At 37.9% G+C, this 17,874-nt stretch overlaps 1 protein-coding gene across 1 annotated transcript; it reads right to left on the reverse strand.

Moving 5' to 3' along the window:
• Positions 1-3,963: 3,963 nt before the first annotated feature.
• Positions 3,964-4,738, reverse strand: LOC119733809 (complement C1q subcomponent subunit C-like; the record flags this gene model as incomplete). The annotated part of the gene is made up of 1 exon (XM_038207181.1): positions 3,964-4,738. A coding segment is annotated over one exon (771 nt), but the record flags the coding sequence as incomplete, so codon positions are not given.
• Positions 4,739-17,874: the final 13,136 nt, after the last annotated feature.

Below are 17,874 nucleotides of genomic sequence, written 5' to 3' on the forward strand. Positions count from 1 at the left end.
CCTTTTTGCATTGTTAGCGTCATATTGAGCACGTGCGCTTTAGCTTAAACATGACGTAAACAATTGAAAAGAACGGCAGTGCGTGCGGGTGTTATGTTCTAAGCTATATACTGCCACGTTTGCCTCAGAAAATACTGCTTTTTGCAGCTTTTTCGAGAACCACTGGTCCAAACAACTTCAAACTTTGCACTGCACATTCTGTTGTCCCGAAAAATATACCCGCCGATTTTCAACTTCATACGGTACCCGGTTCTGGAGATAATCGACGGACAGACAGACAGACAGAGATTCCTGGAATTATAGTAAGACTAGTGCAGGGCCAGTCGAAAATGTCCGTGTTCGGAAGGGGCAGTTGAGAACTGCAGCTCGTGCAAACAACGCACATTATTCAACGGTGTGAACGCACACTCGCAAGTTAAACTCACAAAATGTCGTCAACCCCCCCCCCCCGGCACATACAGTGCAGTGATGGTTGCTGATGGACGGACAGACAGAGATTCCTTGAATTGTAGTATAGATGTAGGTACTAGGTGACCGGCGCGGCGGCTGGCCGCCCGCGCATCATTGTCAGAATGAATGCCGAGCCAGGGATGATCTGTACCGGGTGTGTTTTTATTCTTCCATGGTCGATCTCACCTCAATACATGTGCAATATAATTGCCTCCTCAGATCATCTCCGTTATGAACCTCCAAGTCTCATTTTCAAATCACAATGTCATAGTTCTTTTTTCTTTTCAAAAATATTTTTTTGTACTACACTTTCAATCCTGTATTTCTGAACGCCAGTTCCCGATTCTTTAGTACACAAAAAAATATGTTCTTTTATCATGTGCGAGTAAATCATATACTCATTTTTTTCATAACACCAATTCCATAGATTGTCAACATATCGTTAACAATCCTTTTTCAAACACTTTTCACTCGACAATCTTAGTAAATCTCACAAACACAAATGCTTAAGTCAATATATTTTATTATATTAATCAGATTTTAGGTCAAAGCTATATGACAAATGTTCACGTCATACGACGGACAACTCATAACCCTAATTCAAATGACGTCATGATGACGTCATCATGCACGCGTGTCATGTGATATCACATTGGAGATACATAATTCAAAGCCCTATGAGAATGGTATTACATATTATATGCCACCATTTATTATAAACAGAACTACACATCCTTCGTTGATGGAACACATGTCACAAAAAGCTACCGAAACAGCCCTATGTTTGTCCACAAACATATGTCTAGTTAAATATTAAAAGTGTCACAATTTAATTGCCTATAAATACACACCGGATGACGTCATCATGACGTCATCATTACACAATGTTGTTTGAATTAGGGTCTTTGCTTGGACAAAGATTGGTGCAAATGAATTACTGGCAAAAAGTAAAAAATGCCCTTTGAAAATCGACATTTTTTTTCGATTTCTGTGTACAAAGTCTATGGGAAAAATTAAATATTCAAAATTCTATAATAAATTAGTCGATGACGTCACCATGACGTCAATGTTCGGCACACAACTTCAGATGCTGGTCTAAGTGTGTGCCAAGTATAAAGTCAATCGGATTGATTTTAGTGCCCAAAGTGCCGGTGACAATAAAAACGTGTACAAATGCTATGGGCAAAATGACTGAAAAAGAAAATAAATAAATAAACTAGAAATGTGTTTGTGGACAAACACAAGCTGTTTCGGATATTTAAAATACTCTGTGCACATGATGAACACTTGATAAAGTCACTTCGAATGTCATCTGCCAAGTGAAAAGTCAATCAGACATATAGTGCCAAAGTATGATTTGAAGAAAAACGTGTACAAAACCTACGGGGAAAAATGCATCTTTAATGTGAAGTAACCTTACACCTGATGATGTCACGATCACGAATTTCTTCTAGGACCATCTGTGGGTGGTAGTCTAAGTGTGTACCAAGTCTAACGTGGATCGGATTTACAAAAGTGCCAAAATAAACTAAGGACACTTGTGTAAAAACTAAAAGGTCACTTGTGTAAAAAGGGCACTTTTTACAAAATAATCTGGGGGGGGGGGGGGAGGGGGTGGTCGTTAACCGCTGGTGCAAAAAATGGGGGCGGGGTGAGCAATAAATCTAACAGTGCTTGTGACCCAGTCTGACTGAGCTACTGTGGTCACCTGATCAAAAGTGGTGATCTGATTGGCCAATGTGCACTGTTTGATTGACATGCAGAAAGGGTCCATTATAACCTTTTCTTTGATTTCTTGCAGGAGTCTACCTATTCCCAGGAAGCGTACTTGTTCAGCTTACATGTACATGTGCTGGCTGGAGACATTGTCCACGGATATGCTGTCAGCAGGGGACTTAATTGCATCACCTGACCAAATATGGTATCAAAATAAAAGTCAATAAAAAATTTTTCACACGAAATACCATAAAGTGATCCCATCTGATGGCAGCTTATACGAACAAAGGACAATTCCAACCAGTTGAAAGACATTTCTGTCTTGAATGGAATTTGTCCTTTGATTTCGTTAAGATTGTTTCTTTAACATCTAACGGTCTCACACTTTCACTGATGTTTTGAAAGTGAGTTTCTTGAATGCAATCAAGTAATACTGATTAAGAACAATAAAAGTCTTCAAATAATTTGGAGTTTGTTAATCAAGAAACACTTGTCGCACTTTTGCGGGCTTTAAATACAACAGCCAACTCCACTTTTTTTCACTATTGTGGGCACGTTTCTGTTTCATCTGAAAGTAATTAAAATCATGTTTTTTTTCATTACGAAGCCAAGCGAAAAAAAGAGAGTATTTAACAACAATGGTGGTGCATTTGGTAATCCTCAGAATGAGGTTTTATGCATACTCAGTTTTCATAGCCAGTCAATTGTTACTTTTACATGATTCTCACATATTATAACGTTTAAAATAATGCAATCATTGAATAAAAATCAGTGTATTCTAATTGATGTGAATAGCATTAGAATATTTCAAACAATTGTTAATCCAAATGCCAAGCTTAAAGTCCATCAGAAAATCAGATTCAATCACTCGAGACTTTTTTCGTGACATGAAATAAAAATTGATACATGTACATACATTGGATTGATTTAATTGACATTATCTGTGCTGGGCATACAGGCATCATAAGGCGAAGAAAATAACATGTTACAGTAAACGCCCTAAAATTATCCAGGTAGGCAGCAAAATTTTGTTTGTTTGTCTGTATGTCTTTTATACTTTGTTTGCTTTAGGATACAGTTATTGTGTTTAATTATTCCGTTTTAAATACCCAATACTACAAATAAGTTGCATTTTTTTTCGGAAAAAAACACACGTTATTTTATATGTTGACCAAATGTGGCAATAAAAAAAATGGCGGTCGGAAATATGGCCTAAAAAATCCAGGTTGGTCGAGATAACACCATAACACCATAACCCCATTTTGTTTAGTTGTTAACATTTCTGGATACATGGTGGCACTGCTTTATTGCAAACCTTTTGTTTCTAAAAAAAACCCGATGACCCAGCTTGCTTTGAAAAAAAAAATTCCATCGAAATACTTCCCGATAGACATACAATGGATACCAAAAAAAATCGTTGTTAAAAAAATTAACACATACTTTTCACTATATCCCAATACTCACATGCATAAAGCTAAATATTTTGTTTTGCAGAAAGTCAAAAAAATGGCAAATCCATTGTAGTATAGATCGGCGCTTGCGCAATGCAAAAACATTAATATTGATATTTTGTGACATTGTCATTGAAAAATCGTTGTTAAAAAAAATAACACATACTTTTCACTATATCCCAATACTCACATGCATAAAGCTAAATATTTTGTTTTGCAGAAAGTCAAAAAAAATGGCAAATCCATTGTAGTATAGATCGGCGCTTGCGCAATGCAAAAACATTAATATTGATATTTTGTGACATTGTCATTGAACATTATTTGTTTTATTTCATTGGTTATTGTTGTGTTTATTCGGGGTAAAGGAGGAAGGCACTGAATGAGGTCCGGTGCCAGGAATCACTAACCGCCCTACCCTGCATGGTGAGATACATCGTATCTCCACGCTGTAGAACCACCACCGCGTTCCCAGACACCTGCTCATTGTGACTTGAATCAGTGCTATAGCCAGAGACAACCACGAAGCCGTTCTTCCGGAGCTGAACGTACAGGCCGCTGGAATAATAATTGCACACAGAAAACATGAACACGTAGGTGCCCGGCACACCACACGTGAACGTGCCGGTCTCGAGATCGAAGCTGGTACCCGGCAGTAGCGTCTCGGTCTCCTGGAAGGGCAAACGGTAGTCATTACCCGAAGAGGAATCCGAGTGGCTCGTCCTCACCACGGTGAATGCTACCCGCTGGTTGGAGTCGTCTGGTGTCTCCCCTGGCTCACCCTTTTGACCTTTGACACCAGTTTTCCCCGTTGGCCCTGCAACACCTGGGACTCCTCTTGGACCAATTTTTCCGGGCTGGCCGATGCCTTCGTCCCCTTTAGACCCAGCTGCTCCACGCTCACCCATAGGCCCAATCTGTCCAATATCACCCTTTTGACCTGGCTCGCCCTTTGACCCAGGTTGACCTAAGGACCCCGGCAGACCTGGTATGCCGGGAATTGCAGCAGGCCCCTGGCAGCACATCGGACACGCCTGAGACGCAAGACCATCACCGTCCGAGGGAACCGGCCCAGTAACGGAAGCTCGGAGTTTGACGGAGTTACCCAGGAGGAGGGCAATTGAAAGAACGGTTGCCACGAAGATCTTCATTCTGTAAAGAAAAAAATGATTAAACTGAAACAAATCAGGTGAGAATTTCTTTTAAATAAAATAGTTTTAAAAATAGCGACGAGTAGAGAAAAAGGAAAAAAATAAGGCTGAAAAACATACGAAGGAAGACTGATTACCTTTTGTATTTTAGTAAGAAATAATATTTTTATCATTCATTTTAGAGAAACTTGTGAGTTTTTTTTCATTTAATTTTGATGGCACAAATTGTTTTTATGGCACATTGTTGGATTTCGCACGAAATTGACTGATGCCTGAGATTAGTTCGATATTTTGATTGAAACCTTTAATTCCAATCGCCTGCATCTAGTTACGACGCAGTAGTAAGTTATTCAAATTGCAAATGTCACTTGCTCATTCAATATTGCAGTTGTTTTCATTCAAAACCGCATAAAAAATGGGCAAGCGTTATGAACACCCGGTTGAATTTAGCGAAAGTTCAAAATTTGTCAGAGTATTTTCATTCACGAGTATAAAAGTAGGTATCAAAACGTGACTTGGGCCTTAAATTTCTTGCGCTTTGGATTTCAGTCCCGCTCCAGAATTCAATTTGATGGGTACGTTTATAAAAGTAGCACATGTTCAATGACATAAGTTGCTTAAAATGTTGTGTTAAAGTGTTGCAAAACAGTTTAAAATTAATGACATGCCTTTTGAAAAAGTCTGATAAAGGAATTTACAGCTATTTCGAAGAAAATATTGAATGCCTAACAAATTTCAAAACAGAATTTTAAAGATGTATAGTGTCAAAGTGATAGAAGAAAATACATTCTGAGCACTCAAAAGACAGATTTGTATAATTATGTAAAACGAAGTGAGCAGTTTGTTTATTGTGTGATCACTCTGTGGAAATAAAAAAAAAAGCGAATTATTAAACTTCCTTTCTTATCGCCAACACGATTGACGTTTAGCGAATCGCTAATGCCAAATTAAGTTGACTCCTGATTTTACTGCACTTAAGTTGAAAATGAATACTTTTTCTATAACAAATTCGCCTACTCGGTGAAAAATCGAATAAAAAGATGAAATGATTTTTTTTTTAGGACGAAAAATGCTGCCCACACGCCTTTTGTTGTAAATATTCAAAATAATCGAATGCTTTAACTGCAATCTTTTGAAAAGTAAACATTGCGACTTAATGAGTAAGTTGCGAAATTGGATGGGAAATCTATAGTATGATTCACTGACGTTATAAACAATCACAAACGAATAACAACGTGATCAACGAACAACAAAGAATTAGAACGGTAATTGCGGACACAATTTGGTAAAAAATGAGAACATGATTAAGAATATAACATGATATACATGCTAACTAATCCGCTTAAACAAAACTAGCAATTGGTGCAATCAATACTTATTTTCATTAAGTTATTTTTTTACTTTTGCGAAACTAATTGTGGGTAGATAAAAAAAAATGACAATTAAACTTAAGCGTGTTTCGCCATCAGTTCGAGGCACCCTGGTGAATTTGACGAGGAATCTGGTTGTCTGAGAACAAAGACGCAAAATCTAAATTGATGGTGTTGCTATACAAAAAAATGGCATGTTTAGCAACGGTTTGAGTGTCTGTATTATCAACATTGCTTTAAAGATGAGTTCCCGTACTATTTTCGAGTTTCATCTCCACAATTTGATTTCAACTGCTATTTTTCTAAAAATATAAAATATGTTTACTTTTGAATGAGTAATGGAACGGAAAAAAAATCCACCAAAGTTTAGTAACTGAGTTATTGCTTTACAAACTTTAAAATATTGGCTGACAGTCATTAATTCGGCTCTCGCAAGGCGGGTAAATTGTGCGCAAAAATGAAAATTCCTTTTGCAGACGCCCAAAATTGGATCAAAGTAGTTTTTACCTTAAAACAAAACACATATACACATCGACAATTCGTAAGAGAATCAAAATCCATTTTTGAAGAGCAAGGGACATGCATCCTTACTTTTAAGGAAGGAAATTGAATTTGAATGCACATTGGACAAATTCGATCGGGAAACCTATATTAATGATAGCTCGTTTTTCGAATCTATTATGGTAAGGGTAAACAAAAAAGATTTCTAAGCAAAGATGGGCAATATCACTTTTCCTTTTTTCCTTCGAGGACGTTTTCTACTATCGTTTTGACAACAACGTTTATCGATGCACACAAAAAGATACAGTCTCCCACTAAATAATCGCTCTATTCTGATAGTTGTGTGAGGATATGTCCAATAGCAGACACTCACCTGAATGTAACGTTCTTGAATTCTATCACGAAAGGAATCCTCAACACTCAACACAGATTGCTGGCTGAAAATAATACCAACAAAAACGAGTCATTGAAAGTCAGCTGGGAGATAACTTGGGGGCTGTTGGGGGAGGCAAAGCTGAATTTCAACGCCGTACAACGCCGAGAATTTCAACCAAGTACAACGCCGCAAAATAATATACAAAGGAACCTCAGCACTCGAGCGGATTGCGAGCCAAGAAAAACCGATGGGAGATAACTTGGGGGATGGTGGGGAAGGCATAGCTGAATTTTATCAGTAAAACGCCGCAAAAAAATCTCTGTCGAGTGAAATGTGATTTGGATTGATTATTTATTCTGGTCGGAATTTGTTAATCAACGGCCCTGACTAGACTCACGCACGGGTTTTTTTTTTGAAGAAACGTCGAAAACTATACAAAAACAAGTTAAAATTATATAAGATCATTTGCAAATGTACAGAAAGTGTACTTTACAATAGAACTGGTTTCAAACAACCTTTAAAAGTATTCCGCCTGATTTAGCGTAAAATAAAATAAGTAAAATAAATGCTTTGCTGTTTTCAAAACAATGTGGCGGCGGGCACACTCTTTTGCGTGTGTAAGCAACGGCATCCAGTTGTGCATACGTTTGCTCTTAAATAAGACTTGTATGTTTGCATGGTGGACATGAAAAAAGAAAAATAAGGTTTGCGGTAACACCATGTGAATAATATTGCGTTGTGTGGTTCTGAGAAGAACCAGTTGTTTAAACTCGACGTTTCGAACAGTGTGCTCTGTTAGTCATCAGGAGACTGCCGGACTCTTGCTGGTGTAGATGTTTAAGTAGCACCCGGGGGGGGGTAGTTCAGTGGACCGTTAAGGCGCGAGATTCTGGAAGAGGATGCTAAAAGTTGCCAAGTAGGAAGTGGATCGTGTGTACTCACTGAAGCATGTCAGAATGATGGTGGTACAGCTAGGATGAACATCAAGGGGTGCAGAACGAGTGCCAAGGGTTTATAGGGAACCCATAGGCAGAACTAATGCGGGGGATCGAACTATGGAGATTGGTTAGGCCCGTGGGTATAAAAGACCCATTGGACCTACGATGAAGGAGTGGTCGCCATCATGGAGGTGGTACCCTATGTCTTGTGGATCTGTGTGTGTTGGTAGATGTCCATGGCCTCACGGACTCGCCCAGGGTGCCACTGTTGGATGCCTGGTGATGAGCTGTGCTTTTTGCCAGTTGATTGTGTGGTCTTCGCTGTGGGAATGTTCGACAATGGATGACTTCTCGTAGTCCCATCGTCGGCCATGTCACATAAACGAACACGCCACATGAAAGTCTCCTGGGTTCAAACAACTGGTTCTTCTCAGAACCACACGACTCAAAAGAGCTGTTATTCATTACCGCAAACCTTCGAATATTCTCTTTCTCAGAAGCATAGAATGCGCTGAAATTTCAACAGGTCACTAGATAAACACCCTATACTTCAGATTTTGATCAATTTTGTTGCTTTTAACGAAAATAACACACCTAGGGCAAACGATCCTATGTTCCTTTTAATTGTTCAACATTGCTCGAATTTGAAGTTGCAGGAGTCACAACGAGCATACTATTCTGCTTTAATTAATCGATTTCATGTCAAAAAAATGTCAAAAAGACTCTCATTGCCGGAAAAAGTGTGAGTACATCGCACCAGCATTTCATGTTTGACAATTAATATGATAAAGTAACAACCGCAGCAGGGAACCTGATGTAAATCACAAGTGCGTAAATTATTTTGATTAAGTACGAATCACGATAAATTTCAACCATGGAACCTGATGTAATGTACCCTTGAAAAAAAATGCAGCCAAGATGTGATGAAAACCAGTCGAACCTGAACAACGGCGTTTTTGACAATAACATATTCCAAGGATTTAGTTTGTTATCCTTAGCGACGAGAATCCAAATGAGTTTGCGAAGAAGTAATGAAAACAGTTATTATTTCGACAATTTCGTTTTAAGAGTTCAAAACGGAAGTAGAAGCGGAAATATTGTCAGACAGGAATTCCTTATTCCGAACAACAAAACCCTAATATATTTGTGTGATCGTGTACGACCCGATCACAGTTTTGAAATGGTAAGAATTATTTTATCCCTTGCTTTCTTTTTTTTTCTTCCTTCTATTTTCCCCCAGGCAATAATTCTGTACGACTTTTCTTCTCAACGGTACATGGTATAAACTGAAAAAGCTTGAGCAAACAACAACCATGATTCCGAAGTGAGTATATTACTCTGCCGTCATGATGACGTCATCAGGTATCAAATTACAAACGATTTCAATGCCAAATGCTCATGAACAAAAAGAACAATCATGTTTACACTTTATAATCTGATAGATGATACCTTGATAAACATTTCTGAATTTCGAAAACAAAGTCGTCTGACCTTTCCTTCCGGGGTTATACCGGTTAAATTAAAGATGTATGCAAACATTAACCTTTCATTAAAAAACAAACCTAATTCCTTCGCAACGGATCAAGGAAAACGGATGAACGGATGACATCATCGGTTATTGCAAACGATTCACGGTCAAATTTACTTCGAATAATAACTTTACAAAGGAATAGTGGCGTTCCCACTTTTTGTAATGTTGTGGACATTGCCTCAATGTGTCTCGGAAATTCTTTACCATTTGGAAAATGTTTGCCAACTGCACAACAAAAAGCATTCAAAATATTAACCAGAGAGCATTTTGTTTTAGAAGGGCTAATTGAGGCGACTAATCATCATGGCCAGGATGATATTTTCAATAGGTATAATTGAGGAGACTAACCATCACGTCTTGGAGGATATTTTAGAAGGGATAATTGAAGAGACTAACATTAATGGCTTGGAGGATATTTTTAGAAGGGATAATTGAGGAGAAAAACACTCATGACAAGGAGGTATTTTTGAGAAGAGATTATCGAGGAGACTAATCATCACGGCTAGAAGGCATTTTTTTTTAAAGGACAATTAAGGAGACTAACCATCATGGCTAGGAGGATAGTTGAGAAGGGATAATTGAGGAGACTTATCATCACGGTTAGGAGGATATTTTTTAGAAGGGATTATTGAATGAAAACCATAATGGCTTGGAGGATACTTTTTTAGAAGGGATATATTAGGAGACTCACCATTTAGAATGGATTATTGAAATAAACACCATCATGGTTAGAGGATATTTTTTAGACAAGATTATTGTACAAACCATCAAGGCTTGCAATATATTCTTTAGATGTGATCATTGAGGAGACTAACCATCATGGCTAGGAGGTATTTTATTGAGAAGTGATAATTGAGTAGACTAACCATCATGGCCTGGAGGATTTTTTTAGAAGGGCTAAATGAGGAGACTAACCATCATGGCTAGGATGGTATTTTTTTAGAAGGTGTAATGGAGGAGACTAACCATCATAGCTAGGAGGATTTTTTGTTTAAAGGGATAATTGAGGAGGCTCATAATCACGGCTAGGAAGATATTTTTTTAGAAGGAAGTATTGAAATGAAAACCATCATGAACTGGATGATATATATATACCATATTTCAATAGGGGGCGCTGTTCAAATTCGACGATTATTAGCACTAGATTACAGAATGGTGTACCGTATATAGAACTGACAGATATTATACCAGTATAATTTTTTTTTTGGGTGTCACAGCAGGGGGGGAGGGAGGTTCGACTTTTTTTAAGGAATTTGTATGAAAAAAACCACAATTTCTGACAGAGCGGGTTCCGCTCCTGTTAAGAACTAATCTTCTTGACTTGGAGGATATTTTTAAAGAGAGCGGGGTTTATTAAAATAAAAACCATCATGGCTCGGATGATATTTTTGTAGAAGAGATTATTGAACACACAATCCATCACGGCTTGGAAGATATTTTGTGAGAAGGGATAATTGAGGAGACTAATCATCACGGCTAGAATGATTTTTTTTAGAAGAGATTATTGAATGAAAACCATAATGGTTTGGAGGATACTTTTTTAGAAGGGATATATTAGGAGACTAACCATCAAGGCTAGAAGGATTTTTTTAGAAGGGATTATTGAATGAAAAAACCATCATAGTTCGGAGGATTGTTTTGAAGGGATAATTGAGGAGACTAATCATCAAGGCATAGAGGATATTTTTAGAAGGGATAATTGAGACAAACCATCATGGCTAGGAGAATTTTTAGCGGTGTTTATTAAAATAAAAACCATCATGGCTTGGGGGATATTTTTGTAGAAGAAATTATTGAACACACAATCCATCACGGCTTGGGAGATATTTTTTAGAGAAGGGATAATTGAGAAGACTAATCATCACGGCTAGGAAGGTATTTTTTTAGAAGGGATTATTGAAATAAACACCATCATGGTTAGAGGATATTTTTTAGACGAGATTATTGTACAGACAAACCATCAAGGCTTGCAATATATTCTTTAGATGTGATCATTGAGGAGACTAACCATCATAGCTAGGAGGTATTTTATTGAGAAGTGAAAATTGAGTAGACTAACCATCATGGCCATCATGGTCAATTTCTGACAGAGCGGGTTCCGCGCCTGTTGAGGAAACTAATCTTCTTGACTTGGAGGATATTTTTAAAGAGAGCGGGGTTTATTAAAATAAAAACCATCATGGCTCGGATGATATTTTTGTAGAAGAGATTATTGAACACACAATCCATTACGGCTTGGAAGACATTTTGTGAGAAGGGATTGAGGAGACTAATCATCACGGCTAGGAGGATTTTTTTTAGAAGGGATTATTGAAATGAAACCATCATGTCTTGGAGGATATTTTGCAGACGAGATTATTGAACAGACAAACCATCATGGCTTGGAAGATATATTTTAGATGTGATCATTGAGGAGACTTACCATCATGGCAAGGAGGATATTTTTTTAGAAGTGATAATTGAGGAGACTAACCATCATTGCTAGGAAGATATCTTTTTTTCAAAGGGATAATTGAGGAGGCTAATCACCACGGCTAGGAGGTTTTTTTAAGGGATGATTGAGGTGACTTATCATTACGGTTAAGAGGATATTTGTAGATGGGATTATTGAAATGAAAACCATCATGGCTTGGAGGATATTTTTTTAGAAGGGACAGTTGAGGAGACTTATCATCCTGGCAAGGAGAATATATTTTAGATGTGATAATTATTAAGGACACTAACCATCATGGATAGGAGGATATTTTCTAAAGGGATAATTATTGCGGAGCTAATCATCACCGCTAGGAGGATTTTTTTTAAAGGGAATATTGAAATCAAAACCATCATGGCTTGGAGGATTTTGTTTTAGAAGGGATAATTAAGGAGACTAACCATCATGGATAGGAGGATATTTGTTGAGAAGGGATAATTGAGGAAATTAACCAGAATGAATGGGAGGATATTTTTTTAGAAAATTATTGAACACACAAACCATCACTGCTTACAAGGTACTTTTTGTTTTTAGAATGAATAAAATTGAGAGCAGTAATCATCACAGCTAGGAGGATATTGTTTTAGAAGGGATAATTGAGGACATTGTTTTAGAAGGCTTGGAGGATATTGTTTTAGAAGAGATAATTGAGGAGATTAACCATCATGGCTAGGAGGATATTGTTTTAGAAGGGATAATTGAGGAAACTAACCATTTTGAATGGGAGGATTATTTTCAGAAGAGATTATTAAACGCACAAACCATCACGGCTTGGAAGCTATTTTTTTTTAGAATGGATAATAAATGAGGAAAGTAATCATCATGGCTTGGAGGATAGTTTTTAAAAGGGATAATTGAGGAGACTTTGGCTTGAAGGATATTATTAAGAAGGGAAATTGAGAAGCCTAACCATCTTGGCCAGGATGATATTTTTCGTAGAGGTAATTGAATGACGTTTTCTGGTTTCTAATTTTGACCAAAAAGATTGAATGCATAGAAAAAAAGGAACGGTCTCCTACCAAATCACTGCTCTATTCTGATGCTTGAATGAAGAAAATGTCAACATACACTCACCTAAGCACAGTTCTTGAATTCTCTCGCAGAAGCACTCTTCAACACTTGAGCGGATTGCTGGCTGAAAAAAATACCAACAAAAATATGAGTCATTAAAAATCCTCTTGGAGATAACTTGGAGTCTGGTGGGGAGGCATGGCTGAATTCCACGAGTACAATACGGCCAAAAAATGTCTGTACAGTGAAATGTAATTTTGGTTGACTATTTATCTCAAATGCGTTCTCCAAAAATCAAATTTATCCGTGAATTATACAAAATGCATCCAGCTATTGAACTTGTAGTTGTATAAAACGGTGTGCATCATCATGATCCAGTGCGTTTGTATTTGCGCCCTCTAGTTTATTCTGACTAGTGACACTTTTTCCTGCAATGCTTAAAAGTAACTTGATGAAACCGGAATGGCGCACTGTGAACTATAGCGAAATGACACCGTTGAACAACAAAGTTCAAAGGCACTGAGAATATCCACATTAATAATGAGACAAATAAGACCGGTATTTTGAGATGTCCAGATACTTGTATACGTTCTTCCGTGACCAACTTTCGCATAAGGAATAACGAATCGCATAATGAATATTTTTAACGTTTTAACTGAGATTTTATCGCTTGCGATGTTTGAAGACAATTGTTACGACAATTCTTGAAATCGCAAATTTTGGACGAGACAGGTTTTAGGGTCATTGTGTTTAAATGGTGATATTCTTTGAACGGATTGAGCAATTTCAGTATTGTTTTTTCATCTAAAGTGGCTTATGAAATTGGCTATCAAGTCAATATTATTTTTGATGCTACATATTTTTCAAATATGCAGTAATCATTTGGGATTTGGGTTCCGCATTTTTTGACTCACTCTGTACATCTAAATGGATGCATAGAAAAAAATACAGACTACTAACAAATCACCGCTTTATTCTGATGCTTGAATAAAGAAAATGTCAAATGACAGACACTCACCTAAGCACAGTTCTTGAATTCTATCTCGGAAGCACTCCTCAACACTCGAGCGGATTGTTTGCTGAAAAAAACAACAACAACAAAAATATGAGTCATTAAACATCCTCTAGGAGATAGCTTGGAGTCTGGTGGGGAGGCATAGCTGAATTCCACAAGTACATTACGGCCAAAAAATGTCTGTACAGTGAAAATGTAATTTGGGTTGACTATATATCTCAAATGCGTTCTCCAAAAATCAAATCTATCCATGAATTCTACAAAATGCATCCAGCTATTGAAATTGTATAAAATTGTGTGCATCATCATGATCCAGTGCGTTTGTATTTGCGCCCTCTAGTTTATTCTGACCAGTGACACTTTCATCCTGCAATGCTTAAAAGTAACTTCATGAAACCGGAATGGCGCACTGAGATATATAGCGAAATGACACAGTTTAATAACAAAGTTCGAAGGCACTGAGAAAATCCACATTAAAAATAACCCAAATAAGAACGCCATTTTGAGATATCAGGATACCTGTATATGTTCTTCAGTGATGAACTTCCACATAACTTTTCATTCTGATTGAGTTTGAGTGATATCCGGAAATAATGTGAGTATATTGCACTAGGATTTCATGTTTGAAAATTTAAACGATAAAGTCAATAGAAAAAAAGGAGGCAAACCATAAGAGTGTGCTTGATCATGCCAAAATTAGTGGCCAGGTTATAAAGAGTCCAGGCTTTGCGAGACTTTTTTTTTGTTGAAACCGAAATGTGAAACACTGATTTGTAGTTCCTCTGAAATATTATTTTGAAAGAACAATACATCTTTACTGTTCTGATTCACAGCAGGGAACTTGATGTTTTACGCTTGCGAAAAACGGCGGTCAGAAAACAGTCCAACCTAACAGTCGAACCTTAATTAAAAAAAAAGTCCATAATGTGACTATATAGTGTATTATCCAAATCGACAAGAATGATTGTTGTTCAAGAAGGAAAGAAACCAGTCAGAATTTGGATAATTTATTTTTGAGAGTGCACAATGGAAGTGGTAGCGGAAATATTGCCAGACAGGAATTCCTCATTTTTATTGCCTTTGAAATTTGAACTCGCAAAACCGCGGTCTGCATCCGCACCAACCGTTTACATTAAGAGCTGAAATAAAATAACTCGATAATTTACAAAAGTAATTGAAATTAACTCTTTCAGACGGGCTTTCATTAATGCATGTAAATTATCGAACTAATGTATTTCAACTCCAAAGTGGTCGTTGGGAAAAGGCACAACCTCTGGTTCGGAAATTAGTGCGCTGGTTTTGCTGTTGGCAAACGTGTATCAGTATCAGAGTCATTTGAAATCGAACATTTTATTCATGAAAATCTTTGTATTTGTTTTCAGTCCTAACGCAACTACATTTCACAAGCACAAAAAGAATGGGAATTATATCAAGCCTACCACCGCGCTAGCTGGTTGGAGAATCATTTAATCAGCAACATTCAACAAAATCTGAATCCCGCATTGATTCAAATACATTGTGCGAAAACAACAAATGTCTTCAGAAGAAAATTGATTGTTTCAAACACTTACCGAGCAAAATCTTGTTCTTGCAGTCAGTTCTCTCTCTGGTAGTCGTCCGAAGGTGTTGATGACCTGTGGTTGATGTGAGGGGTGAGAAGGCCCCAAATGCCTTAAATAGTGCCATCGATTTCCTGAGCAGTGACTAAAAACTCGGACCTGGATTGTGATTGCATGGCTCCTGTGCGCTGTCAATCACACATAACCGACTCGCTTCATATTAATGAGACGAAAGTAATGTTAATGTCGCTGAGGCTATAAAGTCACCATAAAAACTAGTCACCGAGATTGAAATGACCGCTTCTTATTGGTGGATATTGTATGGATGTCGGTGACACATCCAAACATGGAATTTATGATTGACACACACAACCTGTCAGTCACAGACCACTCACTTGTGGTCACCGACTTATGGTCACCGACTTGTCACCGACAAACTGTGATTGGTGGATAGACAAGTGACGTATACACTGGCCGTGATTCATTCAATGTACAGTTGGCGCTTCAGTCTATTAAATTGTGTGGATATATTCGGGATTACATGAGGAATTAAATCGTACTCAAGCCAGCGGAGAAACTTGGGTTTAACTTGGGGTAGGGCAAGTGGGGTGCGTTTTTTTTTCAAAAGCCGCAATAAATGCCAAATAAACGTCTTATTACAACAGTGAATGTTTTATTTCAGGTTCTCAAAATGGGGCGGGGGGGGGACTTGCAAACATCAAAAAATAAAACTACCAAATCATTTTAAAATACCTTGCTGGACTGTTATACGTCATTTTCAAAAAAGGGGTATTTTTTGTATAAATTTCCAACGCGGTATTTTTTGTATCAATTTCCAATTTCCAATTTCCGACCAGCGTTGGAAAAAAATGGCTTTGTTTCAAATACTGGCCCCAATTGACCATCGCACTTGTTTGCAATCGATTACACATCTATGAACGGGTACAAGCAAGCTAGACTGGTTCCCTGACCTTACAATTCCCCAATGTATGTTAAACTGCTCTGTTTCTTCTTATATGGAGTCAGAGAACCAGACTACGGCAAAATGATTGTCTTTCTTGGTTTTTATAGCATTTTCGAACCCAAAACCTCAAACAAGTCAGTGTAACTATATTTGCTATATATTTTCAACCCCCCAATTCCATACATTTCTGAAAATTACAGCAAAAGCAAATGATGTATATTCCCTTTAAATAAACTTCCATGAACTTTACGCATCATATACGGCCCGTGTATAATTGAGTCCTTCTAAATGAGTAAAAGGTTTTTTTTTTCACTTGAATATCTCCCAGTTCGAAATATTATTTCCAGAAATGGTAGAATGTATGACCGGTGATGATGAACCTAAACAGAAAACGTTCACTACCTAAAGTAATGACACAGTTCTAAAATAGCATGTAACAGTAAAGAGGCTTGTATGGAACGACCAGATTTCCTACATGTGTCAGTTTGTGGTCTCCGCATAACGCGTACGATTCACCCTGAACTAGCCCTGGTGATATTCGGACAAACAAATCACACCAGAGTTTGCCATTCTGTATTGCGAACCACCTCGATTTATAATAATCTCTGAAGCAATAACGTAGCGACGATGGGGGTGGCGTGGGATAGTTGAACGACCACATGCCCCCCGTCCCCCTCCCCTCCCCCATACCAGTGGGACCATACCATACAAGTAAATGACAAAGCCACTTGTCTGATAAGGGGCCTTACATGGCATTGTTCCGAACCGGGCACGAAGCCTATGTTTACAAAACGACCGAAGGTCACTGAAGTCATGAGACATACCGGGTTTTCCCAAACTCCGGCTATGTTCCGTATACACGCCTTCGGGCATGCGGTTTTGCAATAGAGCTGGATCCGGTATTGGAATGAAGCTAGGATTTGAAAAACCTCTCGTGTAGCTCACTTGACGTGTGTCTAGTCTCCGTTTAAAACACCTCGCTGTTTCGCCCCTCAGTTAACTGCCAGCGCTTGTCAGGGTGACCTTGTGGAAAGGCTACAGTTAGGCCTCTTGACCAGCAGATGCAATCTTTTGTTAATATTTGCGGAACCACCAACTTGAAAAGTTTGAAAAGCTGGGGTGGAGGGGCTTGGGCTTAGACGCTACCTGACTACTGAGGGCACTATTCCAAATTGCATGTTTACATACCCGCGTACTATAGCTATAGTGGTAGTGACTTAAAATAAAAGACATTCTTATAAAAAAAATACACAACATATCTTTGATTTTACTTCTAGAAGATAAAATGCTTTATACTTGGTGCACATAATCAAGGCCTCAAATAGTCAGGTTCTCAGACCAAAGATTCTGACTATTCCTGATGAATATTAG

Source organism: Patiria miniata, unplaced genomic scaffold, assembly GCF_015706575.1.
Source record: "Patiria miniata isolate m_02_andy unplaced genomic scaffold, ASM1570657v1 HiC_scaffold_10, whole genome shotgun sequence".
In the NCBI taxonomy this organism is placed as follows: Eukaryota; Metazoa; Echinodermata; class Asteroidea; order Valvatida; family Asterinidae; genus Patiria; species Patiria miniata.